This window comes from Caretta caretta, chromosome 2 (assembly GCF_965140235.1).
Source record: "Caretta caretta isolate rCarCar2 chromosome 2, rCarCar1.hap1, whole genome shotgun sequence".
Classification (NCBI taxonomy): Eukaryota; Metazoa; Chordata; order Testudines; family Cheloniidae; genus Caretta; species Caretta caretta.
In genome coordinates, this window is record NC_134207.1 from 80,863,375 (window position 1) to 80,882,552 (window position 19,178).

Genomic DNA, 19,178 nt, shown 5'->3' on the forward strand with positions numbered 1-19,178 from the left:
TTTTGGTCTCCGTCGGAGAAGGAAGTTTTTTAGCTGGGGGTGGGATTTGCTGGGATGAGGAGGAGGTGGAGGAGGAGGGCCAGGATTGAAGTTATTGATCTGGAGGCTGGAGTTGGTGGAGCTGGAGCTGTGATGGAATGTGGGAGTGTGGCAATCACGTGACACTACCTCACCCCCCCCCCCACCTCCTCGCCTGCTTGGGGGTGTGTGTCAGGGGAGAGCTCGCGCTCAGGGGGTGGGCACTGGGAGAGGGGGGAGGAGAAACACCCTGGAGGGAGCCTCTAGAAACGCGCCCGAGCGCGCGCCCCCCCCTCCCCAGACCGGGGAACAGGGCGCAGAGGGGGTGGGGGGAGGACAAAGGGCGGTTTGTGAGAATGTGGCGGGGCCCGGGAACGTCCCGGGGACAGTCAGTCTGCGCCGCCCCCTCCCCCCCAACGTGGCTGCCTCCCCCGCTCCTGCTCCCTCTGCTGCCGCCGCCTCCCCCGCTGCTGGGCCGGCCCCAGGCTGCCTCCCGCCCCTGCCCTGCGCTTTCCTCGGCCCGGCTTGGGGGGGGGGGGGGGCGGGGAAGGCGCTGGCCGTAGCATCCTCAGCAGCCCCCCCTCCCGCCCCCGCCAGTCTGTGGCCTTTCGTGTTCCTGGCCCTGCCGCAGTAACCCCAATGCCTGGGCTGGGCAGAGACAGGGCTGCGCGCCGGCCGGGTGGGGGGAACGCTGGTCTGCTTTCCCCTTGGGCGGGGGCTCTGTCATCAGCGCTTGGCTTGGCCCCGTGCTCCGGTGCTGTTGTGAGGCTGAGTGAAACACACGCTGCTCCAGCCCATCGTGGGTCAGACATGGAGGGGGAGGGGGTGAAGGAAGAAGGCCTGCCATAGTAAAGAGCCAAGGTCTTGGAAGACTGGAGGGTTGTGCATGCTGTGAATACAGACCCTGGAAGGGGGCCGAGGGATGTGCCCGTGAGCTGTTTCCTAGTGTAAAAGGAACAGGCCTTAGTCTTGTCTCGGCTACTCTCCTCTAAATCAGGAGTTGAGTGCATTGAAGTCCACAAAATTATCCCGTTCTCGGTGGAGCAGGATCAGCTTCTATGAACGTGTACAGCAGGAGCCATTAAAAATAGTGTTTCATTTGCTTAAAACTCCCGAAGTTCCCTTCCAAAGTCTTTCAGTTGACTTCAGTGGGCTTTAGATCAGGCTCTATTTTTTTTTCTTACCTCCAAAAGGGGATAGTGTCTTGAATTTGCTGCCTTGCATTCTTTTTCAGTCATATATTTAATTTACTGAAGTTTGTACAGTTCAGTAGTGCTTTTGTTCATCAGCATGCAAAGAACAAATGTATTGCTCTTCACTTATCTTTTAAAATGAATTGACAAAGTTTTGTTGGTTGTGCATCGGTTTAGTTCTGGACTTCCCTAATGAGGGTTTATTTACATGTTCGTATGATTTTTGTGGCCAATAAGTAGGGCATCAGTGGGTCATATTTATAAGATGTCAGAAAAGTTGAACTGAACAAATACAGAGTTGGACTTACAAATCTAGTACAGGTGAAGAAACACAAAATTAATGGGAAAATGGTGTAAATTGTTCTGTCAGAATAGGACCATGTTTTCATCATGCTCATTTATATAAGCATGTGTATGTGTGCTACTCACACATTTTACAGACTGAAAAGTGCTTTTCTGTAAATAACACTTAAATTAACTCAAAAATTCAGCTTCCATTTTATGTGTAGGTCTGAGCATAGTCTGCTTTTTGTACTAGTAGCCTAAGATTTTCTTAAATGAGAAAATTGTGAAATCCTAGATTTCAGATGGAGTGGCTTGGGTTTTAGTGACAGTATACTATACACTTAAAGTGTTACACATTTCTTCACTCTATCTGTGTTAAGTATTTATGGTGCCATATTAATTATTTCTCTAGTAAAAAAATACAAATAGTAAATCAATCATCATATGTGTAATTATTGCAGCAGTAATTATCCTTGAGAAGCAGATTGTCATTCTTGGTGGCCTTTGTTCAAATAGCTGACTTTTTTCATTTTCCCATTTTATTTTTCTTGAATGGTGTCCATTTTTTTGAGTGGATTAGTAATATTCTGAGCTGAGGACAATCTGATTGTAAGATTTCTAGGTGGGAGAGCAGCATGAATCAGCTGGGAAGGTCAAAGATTCTTTTATAGCATTTAAATTGAAAATGCTGTGTCCATCAAATATTTCATCTTAATTTTTAATGAAGAAGCAATAGCTATGAGTAATACTGCAAATGTTGTTTGTTAGAATTTCAACAGAAACCTAAATGCAACATTGATTTTAGGTTCTTTTTTAATGATTAGTAGCTTAATCATTAGGAGATAAGCCAGATCTGTAGTTTAAAAGTTAACAGTTTTTTCAAACTGTTTCTCATCTAAATTAAACTATTATATACATCTATGTAAAGAAGCTCTTTTAATTCATGAGTACTGTTTCCACATCTAAACAAAACATGAGATACACAGTAAATTTGCAATTTATCATGTACTTAGTAACTTTTTCTGATGGAAAAAGGTTTAAAAGATATTTCTGACACGGCTGTCACTTCTGATAACATAATTTGAAACTTGTATCTTAGGGGAATAGTGAGACAAGGCAGGTAAATACATAAAACAAAATGACAGTTGAATTCTGGGGAGTTTGTATGTTGAATGCATGAAAGTAATGTTCATTTGAAATGGTGGGTGTTAAGAACTCACTAATAACTAAATGTGTTTTTGTTTTTTGAAAATACATTTGTGAATTAGTTTTCTTCTGTTTTGCTTTTTTTCCTCTTTTTGGTTTGCTGGTACCGATAGTCTTAGTCTAATTATCCTAGTAACTCTCATTGACTGGTACCAGCTCTTGACATAAATGAGAAACAAGGTAGGGCAAACAATAGCTACCTCTTCCCCTCTTGCCTCCCGCAACATTTTAAAAACATTTACCTAAGCACAAAGAAGACTATCATTGTTTATGAAAAGCTGTATACCATGCACTTCAGGGATATGTAAATACATGCTTGGGCATAGGTGAGCAAATAATTCTCCATCCAGAGACATTTAAGACAAGATATTTAATTTGAATATCTTAAGTGACTAACTTCTTTTTAAAGATTAAAACTGCTCGGTTGTTTTTAATATACTTAGAATCAGTTGCATCAAACTTATCAGTCTTGACCTATTTTTCATTTTGCTAGTTTATTCATCTCATTTCTTATGGTGATTTTTTCTGAAAGGGATCCTTATTGTATGTTTTCTATGTAATCAAAACAATCTTAAACAGATACCTAAAAAAAAGGGAGGGGCGGTAGTGGAGGTCAGCTATATATAAGTGTGAAAGCTACAAAACAAGCTAAGTTGCAAAAGACAAGACGATGGGGGAGGACGACTGGTCATTTATATTCCTTTTTAAACTCAGAATGCTTGAGGGCCAGAATTGTCCTAAATGTATTCAGGATGCTGTACTTGGGACCTTCTGAGCTGAGGAGGCAAGGGGTAAAGAGCAATTCAGTTGTCTTGTTTAAATTGGCCTCTTGAATGGCTAACCCTTTTGTAACTTGGCACACTCTGTAAAAGATCACACTTAGGTTACTAACCCTTTTCCCTTCACTTGGAGGTATTTGTGTTTTGTTCTTAAAAGTTTTTTTGATCAGAAATGGTTTGTTTAGAAACATATTGATGCTATGAAAATGTAGGTTTCAGAGTAGCAGACGTGTTAGTCTGTATTCGCAAAAAGAAAAGGAGTACTTGTGGCACCTTAGAGACTAACCAATTTATTTGAGCGTAAGCTTTCGTGAGCTAAGTGAGCTGTAGCTCACGAAAGCTTATGCTCAAATAAATTGGTTAGTCTCTAAGGTGCCACAAGTCCTCCTTTTGTTTTTATGAAAATGTAGTCATCCATGTCATCTGTGGGGAAAAAACCCAGATATTTATTAGAGAATTTGAATGAAAAGGCAGTCCTAATGTATCTTTAAATCCCATCCTTCTCAACCAAAGTAAGGTAATATCCATTAGGCTAAAGTTGTGTGTGAAGGTTCGCTAGAAATTTTAGGTGTTAAATAAGCCACCACAGGGAGCTGGTATAGTCCCGCAAATTTAGTAGAAACATTGAACTCTGAGGACTTATTTAAGCATTTTTCTTTTTCTTTGTCACTTTAAAATTAATTTCCTTGTACTGATATTTAGTAACCCAGTTTTATAATTCTGTGGCTTAATTTGTTAAATGTTTAGGTCCTAGAAAGAAGAGAAGGAAAAAATTTGCTCACTGTATTATGTACGTATATTATGTCTAAAACAGGCATGTATCTTGAAATGATACCAGGGCAATGCCTTGTGATTCTTAGAGTTGTGCCCTCTTTTGGGAAAACCAAGGTACTCTTTCCATCTTGCCTGCATTTGCAACTGTAACTTCTGCAAAGTTGGTAGTGAATGAAGATGATCAATTTCATCCCCTGTATTTGTGTGTGTATTTAATGTGACTAGTTCTCTAAAATAAATTTGAAACAATAATACATTTCTTGTATACAAGGCACAGATGTTATGGAATATTGGTATTTAAGGTAGAAGGGTAGTGGATTATTGTAACAAAAAGGTAGCTTTATTAGTAACAATAGTTAAGAAAGAATTTAACATTCAAATCCCCATCAAACAGTAACACTTCTATTAATTTCTCAACTAGCTGAATGTTTATCACCCCCACACTGCACAACCTCTAAATTACATGGACTGGATGTTACTTATTATATTGATTATAGTCTAATCCGCAGACAGTCTAGCATAAACAAAAAACAGCAATTACTATTGGCATGATTCCTTTGAACTCAACTCAAAGTTCCAGTATGGCTGGTCCAAAGAACTTTTTCTGAAAGGCCTGGTTTCAGGATCTCAGAGGTTCTGGCATAATCATTTTATAGGGAGGGAACAAAACATTCATAAGTTTCCACTTGGTCTGAAAAGCAAAACCATTTGTTTTGATGCATGAGTGGATTGTTGGCTTTTATTTGGCCACCCAAAAAGGGAAAATATTAGACATTGAACACAAAAGTATACATAAACAAATCAAATTTCAAAGGGATTTAAAATGACCATCTTATAATGTTATAGTACAGTCTATTTATAGTTACTTTTTTTGGTTTTGCCAGATTATTCCCATGTCTCATTAAAAAAAATGTTGCTCCCCCCTTAAGTAATTCTCATTGACATGTCTAATGTTTATAACTGAATTTATCAACTTCAGGATTACAAAAATGATATCCAATTGCTTTCTGGGACCAGTGCAAATCTAATGGACCATTTCTCAGGAGCAGGTGATCTTGTATCTTGGAAACCTTCTATCTGTAAATAGTTATGAACTAAACTGTTAGTTGCCATGTGGCTGAAATCTTTAGATAAAAATTCCTGAAAAGGTCTTGAAGTCTAGAAGTATGGCTTGGGTTTTCTAGTTGCAGCTAACTCTTGCAACAAGAGACGCTCTTAATATGGAGACGTGTAGGATAACATGTTCCACTATGATCTAAGATTTCTTAAAAGGCTTTATGCTTTCCTGTAATTCATTCTGTGTAACTGGTTTGATAGCTTTAATTTCTTTGTTATGAAATGCATGCCTTAGTATTGAAATCTCATAAATTTTGTAAAAAACCCTTTCTACCTTTTTTTAGTTAAGTATTTGTAAATGAGAAAAGGACTTAAATCCCCTCCCTCCCCAAGCCTGTTAGAATTTCATGTAGACATCTTCTGGATTAAATGCTTTTTTTGTTTGAAACACTGATTTAGAACGTGGTATGAATTCTGATATCTCAAGGAAAAACCTCAACATTTTGGGCAGGTCTACAATACAGCTCGGATCGACGCACTGAGATCGATCCACTGGCAGTCGATCTGGTGGGTCTAGTAAATACCCACCAAATCGACTTCACATCGCTCTCCAGTCGACCCCTGTATTCTAGCCCTGACGAGAAGAGTAAGGTAAGTTGATGGGAGATTTTCTCCTGTTGACCCCTCGTGGTAACTCGACCTAAGGTACATCGATTCCAGCTACGTTATTCACATAGCTGGAGTTGTGTAGTGTAGGCCAACTTATCATGGTAGTGTAGATATAGCCTTTGTCTGAAGTGTATTTGGTGTTTTCCGTAGGCTCCTGTGTTAGTGTCAAAAGTCAGTATTAGTCCCACTTGAGATGGAGAAAATGCAACTTTCTTATCCTAGTTCAATTAGATCAGAATTGTGCTCAAATATATATAACTTTATTTTTTTCCCCTGTGGGGACTACATTTTGTTCTAGCAGAAATTGTGTATGATTGAACTGTTGGACTGTGGAAAGGTACCTGTCTGGTTTTAAAAGTATTGTGCAATGCTTTTACTACAAAGCAATTGAAACATAAGCATTAAAGTTGTTCAATTGCTCTCTTTATAGTAGTCAGATAGTATAAGGGAAGCTTTTAAATAATTCTAAATCATATGCAACACTTGGCATAGAAGTCTGACAAAAGATGAATCTTTGAAAACAGAGTTCAGTAGTGAGTTTTGTTTTTGTTTTAACTTCAATTTTAGGCAACTTGGGTGCTTAGCATGCATCACATTCCACTTCAAGTATGAGAATTATGCTAGTTTAGCAATTATTAGAGATGAAAGAAATTCTGTTAGATATGAATCCACCTAAACTTCAGTTGCTTTAGTTTTAGCCAGGATAATGATCAGGCAGTAGTTAGCCATATGCCTGGGGACTATGCTATAGCAAAAAAAGATTGGGCTGATCTTGGGGGTATTTTTATTACAACACATTACAATTAGCATGTTCGTTCCGTCTGCCTGCTTTCTTGGGTTTTTCGTTTGGTTCCAAAAATTCTGCTTTCAGTTCTTTTGTGGCATATGTGTGTAAGATACTGTTAGTACCCTCATGAAAAGAAGTTAAAATAAGGAGTATTTTCCTCTAATATTACAGTACTAGTTAAAATTGTACAAACTCTTTTTTTTTTTTAACCGTAAAAGTTATTTTTTGGCATTCCTTTACTATTTTTGAAGACTTTTTTCCTCCACAATGCTGAAGTACAAGAAGAAAAAAAAATGTTTTTCAGGATTTAATTTATTATGTGGCCCATATTCTTCTGGGATGTGCGTAACACTTATTTTCAATGGAGAGATACTGTAGATTAAAGAACGCCCACAGTGCATGATTTACAGCAGCTTTTTGTTCTTACACTTCAACTTCTTTTACTATGTATAGTCTTAAGTATAGGAGTCTTGTCAGTTATCCACATTTTAAAAACATCCTGAATCCTGCACCACTGATATTAATGGCAGGTTTCTTTCCCTTCTTCCCCCCCTCACCCCCCATTGACTTCAATGGGAACAGGAGAGAGGGCTTACTGTTTGCATTAGTAATTCATCTGAAATGTTATTCCATTTTTAAATAAGTATGGTATCTTTCAAGGTTTAACTCCCCCCCCCCTTCTGAATCTCTTAAACCCTACATTATATTTAATTTGATGTAGTACATTTTTATTGTTATTCTTTGGTGCGCAAATTGTTTTGCTGTTTAATGATACTGCATCACTTTTTTTTTTCTTTATTGGTAACTAGAATGAAATGTGTTAAATCTGGCTGTGCTAGCCTTTGGTCAAATAGTCCCAGGTGAAGCAGAATTTGACACCTTTATATCCTACTAAAAATAAGCAGGGGGGAAAAATATTCAGAATCTCAATGTTGCCCCCAATTTTTAGTGTCCTGGATCTGGAGTAAAACTTACAACTTCTTTATCTCCATTTATTTATCCATTTATTTATTTCTTTATCTCCAGGTAAATTTATCTGTATTTACCTGCTTAATGAACATCAGAAAACAACATCGCTGATGACTGGTTTCTGAGTGAGATTTTTATTTTCCCACTCTTGATACTTTTGTAAAACTAGAATGTTCCACTTTCCATTCTTGACTCATTAATGTCTTGAAGGGATTTAACAGGGAAAAAAGCCCTTCATTTTAAAATATTTCTTTTACACATATCACATTAAGTGACACGCTGAGGCCATGCCCTTGATAATTCTAGGCTATATGTTGGTCAACAAAATATGCTCTGGCTCTGAAGTATATTAACCTTGGGGGAGGTTCAGGGGGGGAAAGCTTATGGGTTTTTTTCCTAATGGCATCAACATATTTTCTAACTTTTGATAGTACTAATGTGTGTGATGGGTTTGCGGGGGGGGGGGGGGGGAGGAGGAGGAGGAGGGTTTGCTTTATCTCTTTTAGTTACTCTCCACTTCCTTCCTTGCAATTGTGTTCCTTGGAATCTCTGATCCTCTAATCCCAGAACAACAGGGACTTCAAGATGTATGCTCAATGCAACTTTCTATCATCCTAAAAATAGGTGGATGAAATAGTTGACTATTGGCCTTTGTGTGTGACTTCTGGGAAGTGGCTGGGTTATGTAGTTAAGAGCCAGAGCATGGAAAAAAGATTTATGTCTTGTGATTTAAGGTGAAGCTGTTGAATAGATTGAGTGGAAAAGGCTAGTGAGCCAAATACAAATGTAAATCAAGAGAGGAAGGGGGGTGAGCACTGAGTACTTTTCTGGTTGCAGAAAAGTAAAAGACAAGAATGATAAGAGGAAGAACAAAAGGTGATGTACAAAATCATAAAACAAAGAAGTGAATTCCGTGGAAGCAACTCCCTGATAAACATTTAGACAAGAACAACCTAGCTCATGCAAATTAACACTGGAAGAGCTGGTCTTTTGACTAAGATAAATGTGTATCATTAGTTTAATATCTATAGTTTAGTATCTATAGTTCTGCGAATGGAGCAAGTGGCCAAAAAGTCTAAATCTTGTTGCTTAACATCAGGCACCTAACTAAGTGAACTGACCTTTCAGAGATGCTGAGCATCCACAAAGCTGTAGGTACTCATCACTTTTGACAGTCAGATCACTTTTAAATTCAGTCACTTAAGTTTGAACATTTTGGCCACTGGTTATTTTTGTTTCTAACCTCTGTGATCCATAGATCAGATTGCTTCAAGTGTGCTTTTCTTTCAAAGAGTTCAGCTTTTTCTGAGAAACATTTAATTAATCCCTTATTTCCAAAGTACAGGTGCAGGTAGAGGCCTGCAAAAATAACCTAAATTCTTAATCATGTCCCAGTGCCCATGTACCATTTAACTCATCACCTATGCCTTACGGAAGTTACTAAAGAGAGAGAGAATGTATGGTTTATATGTAGCTGTAATGTATTATGAGGAATCTGAACTCTGAAACCATTACTATTACATAACGGACTTTGTAACTGCTCAAAAAAAAATCTTGGATATTCTTTTCACTTCTTGATTTTTATCATGCTGGACTGGTTATCCATAATTATGTTCTTGAAAGTAAATAATAGCTTTCAGCTAAGTGTGACCACTGAAGGGAGGAAGGATTGCCAAAAGGTCTGAGCACTGGACTTAGAGTTGGGACTCCTGAAGCCAGTTCCTTGCTCTGCCAGTGTCTTGCCATGGTCCTGAGAACTGCTGAATTTCCTCATTTCCATTGACTTCCGTGGGATTTGGGGGTGCTCAGCAGCATGCACACACAGGCCTGGAGTGAGCCTGAGGAAGTCACTTAATTTCTTGGAGCCAGATCCAGTTGAAATAAATGAACTAAATACGGGGGAAGGGAGCAAAAAGGAATCTTTCCTCTCCCACAGCCTGTTAGCAGGACACGGAGCAACAGCACTATTAGCAATGTCTACTGACAGTACAACAAATTTGTATAGCTATGTTCCCACTGGATGACCCTGTCACTCTCCAGTGACATTCCTGTACTCTCCTGCAGGATGATGCAGAACACTGCTTTGCAGTGTGCAGGGGTTCCTGTTCTCATTGCATGGACTGCATCCAGTGCGAGATCAGTGGAATTGCAACAGTTTGACTTCTTTTTGTATAACTGCAAAAGGGGTGGAGTAAAGTGAGAACTTGGCCCTCAGCACCTTAGTTCCATTATCTGTGAGATGATATAATAATGCCTCAGAGGGATGTTATAAAAAACTTTGAGATTCTTGGATGAATGGCACTTTGTAAAATGCATAGTATTGTTACCAACTTACCAACAAAAACATTTTAAAATATAGTCCAAGTGTTTGCTCATGGATGAGAGATTAGGGAGGCAAGGTCAGTACACAAAACTGGTCTAACTGTCCTGAAAACAAAATAGGTTCCAAGTTTAGAAAGACACTAGAATTCTGTGTGGTTGGAAGGAGTCTCTTTTCTGCCTTCCTCACCCATAATATTCCATAGACATGACTGTCTCCATACATGATTCAGTGTGTCACATTGGGATGCTGTCATCCATGAATAAAAAATATGAGGGTTGAAAGAATGGTCCAAAGGGGTGTGTGTGTGTCTGTTTCTTTTAAATGTGCCTAACCAGAAAGGTTATCTTTTTAGGTATTGCCTAAGAAAATACTACTATTTCAGCATAGGAATAATATTATCCAACCAACACAGCTGAATTGGGAGCCACACACTGCTCCCAGTTTAGCTTTTATACGAGAGTAACTGAAAAAGAAGCTCAATAGAGGAACAGGCTGGAGAGGAGAGTGTGTAAAATGGATAAGAATGTCAGGAGGGGTGTGAGGCAGCCTCTGTCTGTAGGAAGAGAAGAAGGTGTGAGGGGGTGAAGGTTGGTGGTAATAATGAGCATTCAGTTCTATTATTTTAAACAACCCCTTCCCCCAAGAATCCTTTACACTTGTGAGTTGTGCTTTAAGAAAATACCATTACATTAAAAATAATGGGAGGCAGGGTATACAACACACTGGAAAAGGAAGGAAGGGTTCAGTTTAATCTCAAATATATGTATGTATTTATTGATAGGATTATTACAATTTTAACAAAAAGTATTAAATGGCACTTGAAATTTTGCTTTGTTGGTACAGTGGAACCTCAATTTTATGAACACCAGTCTTCACAAATGACTAATTATGTGAATCATTTTTCCGGGGGGTGGTGGTGGTCATATAACAAAAGTGCTGTCAATGAAAGAACAAGTCAATGTTGCTTTGGATTCCAGTGCCTTCAGATTCTGATGCTGTTGGTGCATTGGAAATTGCTTGGCAGTGGCTTGAAGGACAAGAAGAAAGTGATGCAGTGCACCATATTTCAACTCATGTACTGACCTATTGTAATTTTGAGACGTTTGATTTTACGAACTCCTCAGTCCCCCATTTTAGCTGATACACTAGAGCACGACCTCTTTTATCTTCAATGGAAGTGTACTGATACTGTTTAAGGTGGTTCAGAAAATTAGACCATGTCTGGTGTTTGATCTGGATGGTTACTGACCAGTAGGAATACAAGATGTCTTAATACAGTTTTGTAATGTACTTTATATGTTTGCTAACCTCACTGAAGTAGGATTGAATTGTCCCCTCAGAGTCACATTTGCGACTTTCATTGGCACCAGTAGGAGTGAGAGTATGTGCTTGTATCTATGTCTATGCAGAAAATTTGGCTGATGATGACTTTTAAAGAAAGTCTGAATGGTGTAGAAGAAGTGGAGAAAGAATAAACAAGAGGAACTACTTTAGGGTGTGATCCTGCAATTTACTCCACATTTATAACTCTTTATTGACTTCAGCTGGCATTCCCCATGCAAATTGAACCTTTTATTAAAATATGTTCTAAAGGCATGGCCCTGCAAAGTGATGCAAGTGCACAAAATCCATTGAATTTAAATGGGATTTGAGAGGCTCAGCACTTTGCAGTACTGACTGTTAAATTTGCCTCTGCTGTGTGACTAATCTACCTGATCATATTAAATATCAATGCATAGATGGTGGCAATAAGTATCTCTTCTTAGTTTGTACGTGGACATGAAGAGAGAGGAAAAGCAGAAAGATACTTCCAGAAATGACAGTAATTTTTAGATACTAAAATAATGGCGCACGCGTTTCATTTCTATTCTGTCTGGGTAGCTCTGTAAATTGTATATTGATTATGCTAATATACTTAGTGCCCCTTACTTATCTGCAGATATTATTCAAACATGTAGATGGAATGCATGCTTTATAAAGTAATCATCATAGGAAGAATACTTTTGTGGAAGATAAGTTTTAAATTCAAGTACCAATGTTAAGCTTATGGCAAGTTATATTGAGTTATAGGAAATGCAAAATATAAGTTAAATATGTATATTTATATTGTAAATCAAATCTTCTCATGCCCCTAGCAATCTTGGTTGCTGTGTTAAGTTTTGTTTTGTTTCACATCCCTTAAATAAAGTGTTTTTAGGAAGGGTACTAAATCAATAACAGTCTGTTTATAGTGTATTTTGGAATATGTGGCTTCTCTTTCTTTGTTTAACAAGCTGAAAAGAGCATCAGACATTCAGGGAAGTATGTATTCTCTCTCTCTCTCTCTCTTTAATTTATTAGCCTACCCATAGTAGAAGAAAATAGCCTTTTTTCAATTATCTATAGCTTTTATTTTGTTATAGTTTGTAATAGCTCAAAAGCCATAAATCATAGCCTCTGTTCTCCATAAAGGATTCCCTCTCAGTGAAAATGCACCTTTTCATAGTACTCCCACATTTCTGTTTTCATCCATTCCTTTTTCCATATGAGGTCTCCCCAAGCATGCACCACTGCTGTCTGGTTCTATTAATTGGTGTACTAATACTAACAGACTGACCCTTCCATGTGGGGTAGCTCAGTTAGTTAGCAGAAGATGTGAATTCTTCCACTGTTAGCTTTATAAACTCTACCCCACATACATAAGCCTTGTGCCACCTTGACAACTTTTCTAGGTAGGAGGGTGAAATCCTGGCTGACCAGCAGATGCTGAAGTAAATTAGTAGAAGGTTAACTCTGCTGTCAGAATCTATGGGCCAAATCTGTTTGTTCCCCCACTTAGTGACTTCAGAGAGACGATTTGCATAAGAAGGCAAGTAAGATTTCGCCCTAACAATGTTGGTTTTTCAACTTTCCTGGAACCCTCTGAGTCTGGGCATGCAGGATAGTTTGAATTCAAACCAGAGTTTTCACGGGCTAACAAGTAGCTCTGCCTCTTGGATCGCAAAGCTCAACAGCCCTTACTGTTTTTATATAAAGTTCTTGTTTTAGAAATGCATTTTTGTAGTAAAGTTTAAATGCTGTTATGAGTCCAAATCCACCAGCCTTTATAAAGGTAGAGACAGCTGAAATACTAGAATTCTGTTTTCCCTGACTGAGATCTTCTTTTAAAATAAATATTCTATTCAAATAGAATTTTCCACAGTGAAGGAGTGCAGGGCCACAATTGTTTTGGTGAGTGATTCTTGTTTAGAAACACTTCTTTTTTAAAAAAAATTTCATCATGTAATTGTATAAAAGGGAATTGATGGTTTATTGCTTTAAGAAGCTGACAATGTTCTCTGATCTAGTTAGCAAAGAAATATTTCCACAGCTAGCAAAACAGGTGACTCTGCAGTCATAAGCACTTAACTGTTCAGATAAAAAATATTGTTTCTCTGAAATAATGATGTCACGAAAGTATCTAGAATTAATATTCAGCCATAGCAGCGTAACATAACATGACTGGAAACACAGGCTTTAGCTCTCCATATGTCCTGAGGTTTCTTCTTTTATTGGCATTCAATTACTTTTACTATCCCAGAGTTCTCTTCTTATGGTAGGCCATGCTAAATACTTTATATATTAAAAAAAAAAAAAAAGTCCAAAGTCAAAACCCCTTGTTCACAAATATAATCCTAGACTATAAATAATCTTTGTTTTTTACAGTATTAACTAGAAATATTTGACATATGCTGCTGCTGTCCACATATCCTTCCTATACTTATTTTTAATGTAGTTTGCTAGCCAGAAGCTTTTGTCTCATGTTGGTATAAAGCGTAAAGCCCCTAGTAGAGGGATATTGTTGAAAATTGCCTTTGTTTATTCAAAGGAAACACAATGCTTCAGTTAATGCTTGGGGAAGTAAACATTGAAGTTGGGTATGAGATTTAGGGTGATGTTTATCCAAGTGAGTTTAACATGGTATGATAACTGGAATGACACTGAAGGCTAAAGTTCTTATAAACAGGCTATGAGAAGACTTAATATGGTTCCTTTTTAGTACTTTGTGGCTACAGAATGATGGACTGGACTATAATTATCCAAAGTAGCAAATAATTGTTATTAGATGGAGGAAGAGTCTGGCCATGGTGTAAAGGAGAACTAGTTCATATTTTGTAGGCTAACTCTATGATAAAGGTTCCTTATTCTAGGGCTTCTGTTTTTGTTCTGTTCTCTTCTCTACCATATTTTTCTTTTCAAGGGTTCATCTTTCCTGACAAAACACATCAGTCTAGTTGACTGTTATTGGCAAGTTCTTTATGCAATGGCCTGTTGTGACCTACTTGGCTCTTTTGTGACTAAGAATCCATAAAGAGCTTGAACAACAGTTTAAAAAAGATGCTAACCACAAAGTTACGTGCTAACAAGCTGGTCAGAAGTTTACTTTCTTTTTTTTAATGTAACATGTATGGAAGTTGAACTTTGAAAATGTGCACACTTTGGAGTTTTCATACAGGAGAGTATTTCTCCAGAAAAGATTTAAAAGCAGAGTACTATACTAACAGCAGTTATTTTTACAAAATATACTATGGTACATTTACTAAAAATAAGCTCGTTTGAGGTAGTCTTCAGGTGTTTTTATGTATTAATTTTCAAAATTCTGCAACGTGCCTTTCAAACAGTAGTACAAATTAACAAAATTTTGCTCTGTATATGTGTCTGCCTCCATTAGTAAGGAGAGGTTCTGGTACCTCTGCTGATGGAAGTAATCAATGCACTTCTGCAGAAAGACTTAGTCCCCCAGTTTACATACCTTAAAGGCAGAAGCGAAGACCTACTTAAAGCAGAACAAAACAAATCTTGTTAACATCCTAGAAGGCTACTGTCTGGTCTCTAAACTTCCCTTTTTGGGAACAGCTGTTGGGAAGGTTATTTTATATCCACTTTCATGATTTTTTGAGGCCTGCTGATGATTTTTTGAATACATGGCGATACTGTAAACATGAAGTCTCCTCTCTACACTTTTTCCCCACTGGAAGGGAGAAGGAACTGTTTTTCGCTACTGCACCTTCAACTCAAAGAGTTTTTGCTTTTGGGAGTGTAATAAGGAAGTAGTTCTGCTCCTTGACTCCTCCCCTACCTTCACTTTGGTGGGTCATTTTCTGCTGTGAATAGCTTCAATGCCTGCCTCTGCAGCACCCTGTAGCTTCCAAAAGCAGTCACAGAATGAAGCTGACATGATTCTTGTCAGTTTCACTGCTGCCCAGAGGGTTTTTGAATAGTCAGTCTGGCCAGAGTGGTGTGTGCTTAGGGAATTTGTGAGCCATAATAAAGATGCTGGTATGGTCTGTTTGCAGACTAAGGGTATGTCTATACTACCCGCCGGATCGGTGGGCAGCGATCGATCCAGTGGGGGTCGATTTATCGCATCTAGTCTAGATGCGATAAATCGACCCCCGAGCGGTCTCCCGTCGACTCCTGTATTTCACCTCCATGGGAGGCTCAGGCAGAGTCGACGGGGAAGCGGCAGCAGTCAACTCACCGCAGGGAAGACACCGCGGTGAGTAGGTCTAAGTACATCAACTTTAGGTACGTTATTCACGTAGCTGAAGTTGGGTAACTTAGATCGATCATCCCCCCTTTAGTGTAGACCAGGCCTCAGTAAGACTGCACTGTGTTGGTTCACTTTTGCAAGGCTATCTTCACAACTGTAATGGTAGCTTTTTTTTAAAAAAAAATCTTAAATTTAGTGGAAATTAATGGTTTAGCACCCACTCCCGCTTTGCCAGGAAAAGGTTCCCATTTAGCAATGTAGAGTAGGTGGGGGGAGTCTCCATGCCTTGTCTTAGTCCCTGATTTAGTTATGTACCAGAATACAGTACAGTGGATTGAAAACAGATATCCAAGAGGAAATTTGACTTGTTTCTTAATCCATGAGATCTCGTTGGTAAGGAACTCTGCTGCAAGGAAACTACATGCTTGTGGACAAAGTGTGGTGCTATGGTCTGGTTTGAGGTTTTGCACCTTGCAGTGATTCTGTACTAGGCAATGTTCTCTTGCCCTGTTGCACAAGCATTACTGGCTTTCAGAACTGAAACTAGGGAGATGACACATGAGTCATTTCAGCTACCCACCTAACATCTTGTGTTTTTTTTTGTTTTTGTTTGTTTGTTTACCTTTTCCTGGCAGTAGAAGAAAATGAAACGGAGGACCAGCAGGCGGGTGTGGGACAGATAGCCGCACAGACTGGTAATGCTGAATTCCTTCATTAGTGCTTGTTTGCTGGTTTACAACAGTGTGAGATTTATTTTTTCAAAGTCTGCTCTCATCTTACTGAATTTCAACTTCAAATGCACTTCTAAAGCCCAGGGAAAAAAAATGATCCCACTTTTCAATGTCAGAAAATCAGGAATATTGCTGTTTGTAGCGTATCCAACTGAAAGGGAAGCATTAACCTTTAAAGTCCAAGATGGTTTGTCTGCAAACAAACTACCATGTGCACCTGCAAAACCCAACCCTAAGCATTCATCTTTATGAAACTGTTGTTGTCTTGGGCTAGTTATTTTATAAGTGATTTTAAGCTTAAAATGGTAATTGTTCAGTTTGTTTACCAGTCACTAACCCCCTTCATGTAAGTCAGTGGGAGATGTGTAGATAAATCCTTTTGTTTAGGTCTGAACATACATGGAATTTATTATTAATAATTGTAAAGAAGTACTGCAAGTAGGTTAATATTATGGTATCCATTCCTTGTAACAATAACGGCTTTTTCCCCTCTTGTATGATTTCTAGAATTAAAGAAATGATTTTTTATTTTTTTGTTTTGGTTTTGATTAGGGTCCTGGTCCTGCAAACAGTTATATAAATACTTATTCATGGGGATAGCCCCATTGATTTAACTGAAGTTACTCTTATAAGGCCTCTTTTCTTAAGGGTTTTCCAGGTTGATTCCTAGAATTAGAGGATTTAAAAAAAAAAAAAAGGAATTTATAGGCAATAGTTCGAATTATTTCTTTTTAGATTGTAAAGAATACATTTAAGGCTGTTAAGTAAAATACTTTGTCATCCAGAGTACTGTATACATCTTGTTGTTAGTGTTTGTTGCAATGCAGGTGAAACACTTTATTTAAAAATAAATAAATTAAATGAGAGAAAGGAAGGTTTCTCTAAATCACAGGAATGAATTTATGCCTAAATTATTTGATTTTTTTTTTAACTTGAGAACTAATAACTGCCATATACATTTTCAGTTTGAAAAACAGTGGGCTGTAAAGGTGAGGAATAATACATCAGGAAATGGTCCAGTTTTCTACTATTTTTATTTTTATTTTTGTATTAACTCTGAGTTGTTAAATCTTGTTTGTGCATTTATTTTCATATTACTATTTTATCTTGTGTTCTGGTACATTCATTGTAGAATAAGATATTATTTATTTATTTATTTATTTATTTGACTATCAAGAGAACTTAATGCTAGAAATTCAAAAATAACTCCAGATATATCTGATCCAGGCAGTGCGGAAAGTCCATACTATATCCACATTGCCAGAAGTTTTTATAGTAATACTTTGTATCTAAGCTCTGGCTCTAACCATTAAATGTGCTTTTTATAGAGTACCAAGTTATAAATGTAGTGCAGCTACGGCATATTAATCTTACTGCAGAGATTTAATGAGGCAGTTGTTTTGCGATGGACACTACTGGGAGCAGAAAGCGACATAGTTTTACTTTACCACTGAGCTGCAGAAATATTTCTTGCCTGGTAATAATTATAACCACATGATCTTAGTTTTCCTTTCTTTTGCCAGCACTTTTCCATGCAGAAGTGGCTTGGAAGCTAGTGAAATGTATTGGAAACTGGGCAGTTTTCATGGTAGTTTGACATTTTAGCTCTGATCAGCCATGGGTCCTTGTTGCATAGAGAGAAATATGTAAGATGAGTTTCAAGAATACAGATAGTCTTTGCCAGTCCATTGAGATGCCTTTTAGATATTCATTACTTTTACTTGACTTTTATATGGGTTATAAAAAGTAAATGTGGTGAAACCTCATTTTTACATGGACAGAATGGAATTTCTGCTGGTTGGCCTTAAGCTGATCCCATACTTGAAATTAATTGAAGTCCATTGGTTTATTGCCGCCAACTCTTTTAAGCCAATGCAATTTTTCATTTTCCCCAAAGTTGCAGTTTTATTAGACCAAGTTATAGAAATAACATCCCTTATGAGGAGGAGGAAGAGGAGAAGGACAGAACCACCTGCCAGAGAACGTAGTAATGGGAAAATCATACTACTTTTAATTTCCACTTATAAATAATGTTAACATAATCAGTAACAGAAGACAGATCTTGATTTTTTTTATTGTGTTCATAAATTGACTTTATTTCTGTATCAAATCTAATCCTCCTTTCTATACTAGATAATTAGAAATGTAGGCTGTAAGCCATGTGCAGTTGCAGACATCGTAAAGTGGTAGTGGGGGCTAGAGCCGTGTTTGTTATAGATGGTAGTTGGGGCATGGCTGTGGAGTTTACAGAATTGACAGTACTAGTGTTTGCAAGTGTTGGGGATGGAGATGTTTGAATAGATGATTGTAGTATTTGTGGCTTTGTTAGTTGCAGATGTTAGGGTGAAGAGAGGCATTTATGGTACTTAGAGGTATTTGATACAGACTGTTTGAAAGCACGAGCCTTAATTAGGAAGAGGTAAAGATGCAACTGCATGCATATTGCATTTATGAACCAGGTCTTATCTGGGCTCACAAGGAGCTTTTCAAATGATGAAACTAAGCATGTGTGCAGTCACTAACAAACAGCCACCTCTGGGGTGGAAGACAGCTGCTGTTACGATTTAGAAAACCATTCCACAGACTCCAAGTTATATGACCTATTTAAAAAAAAATATATATATTTTGTGGTGGTGTCTCTCCAAGACAGTGAATAGGGAGGAAATGCATTCACCAACAGAGAGGCTGAGACTGCCAGAACTCATTTCACAGGAGCATCATAGGCTACAAGTGAACCTAGGTCCCAGAGGGTCCCCCTGAAGTGTTGACCTAAAAACAAATGTGCCAGGTGGCTACAGCATGTATTCTAAAGTTGCTGCAAAAGGGAATAAGCTTGAGTGAGTCCTGTCCCTGTAGAGTTATATCTGTGAATGCAG

At 38.2% G+C, this 19,178-nt stretch overlaps 1 protein-coding gene across 7 annotated transcripts in view; it reads left to right on the forward strand.

The window, feature by feature from the left end:
• Positions 1–19,178, forward strand: part of ZNF521 (zinc finger protein 521) — a 265,522-nt gene that overhangs the window by 1,843 nt on the left and 244,501 nt on the right. For 3 of the 7 annotated variants that reach the window (XM_048840499.2, XM_048840500.2, XM_048840501.2), the window contains one exon: positions 16,207–16,266. The exons of 3 other annotated variants lie outside the window; for them this stretch is intronic. Coding sequence is in view for 2 of the 4 variants with exons in the window: in XM_048840501.2 (XP_048696458.1) it covers positions 16,207–16,266 (60 nt within the window). In the remaining 2 variants the exon portion in view is untranslated. The remainder of the gene's footprint in view (positions 1–16,206; positions 16,267–19,178) is intronic. One more of the 7 variants, XM_048840502.2, reaches the window with a different exon arrangement.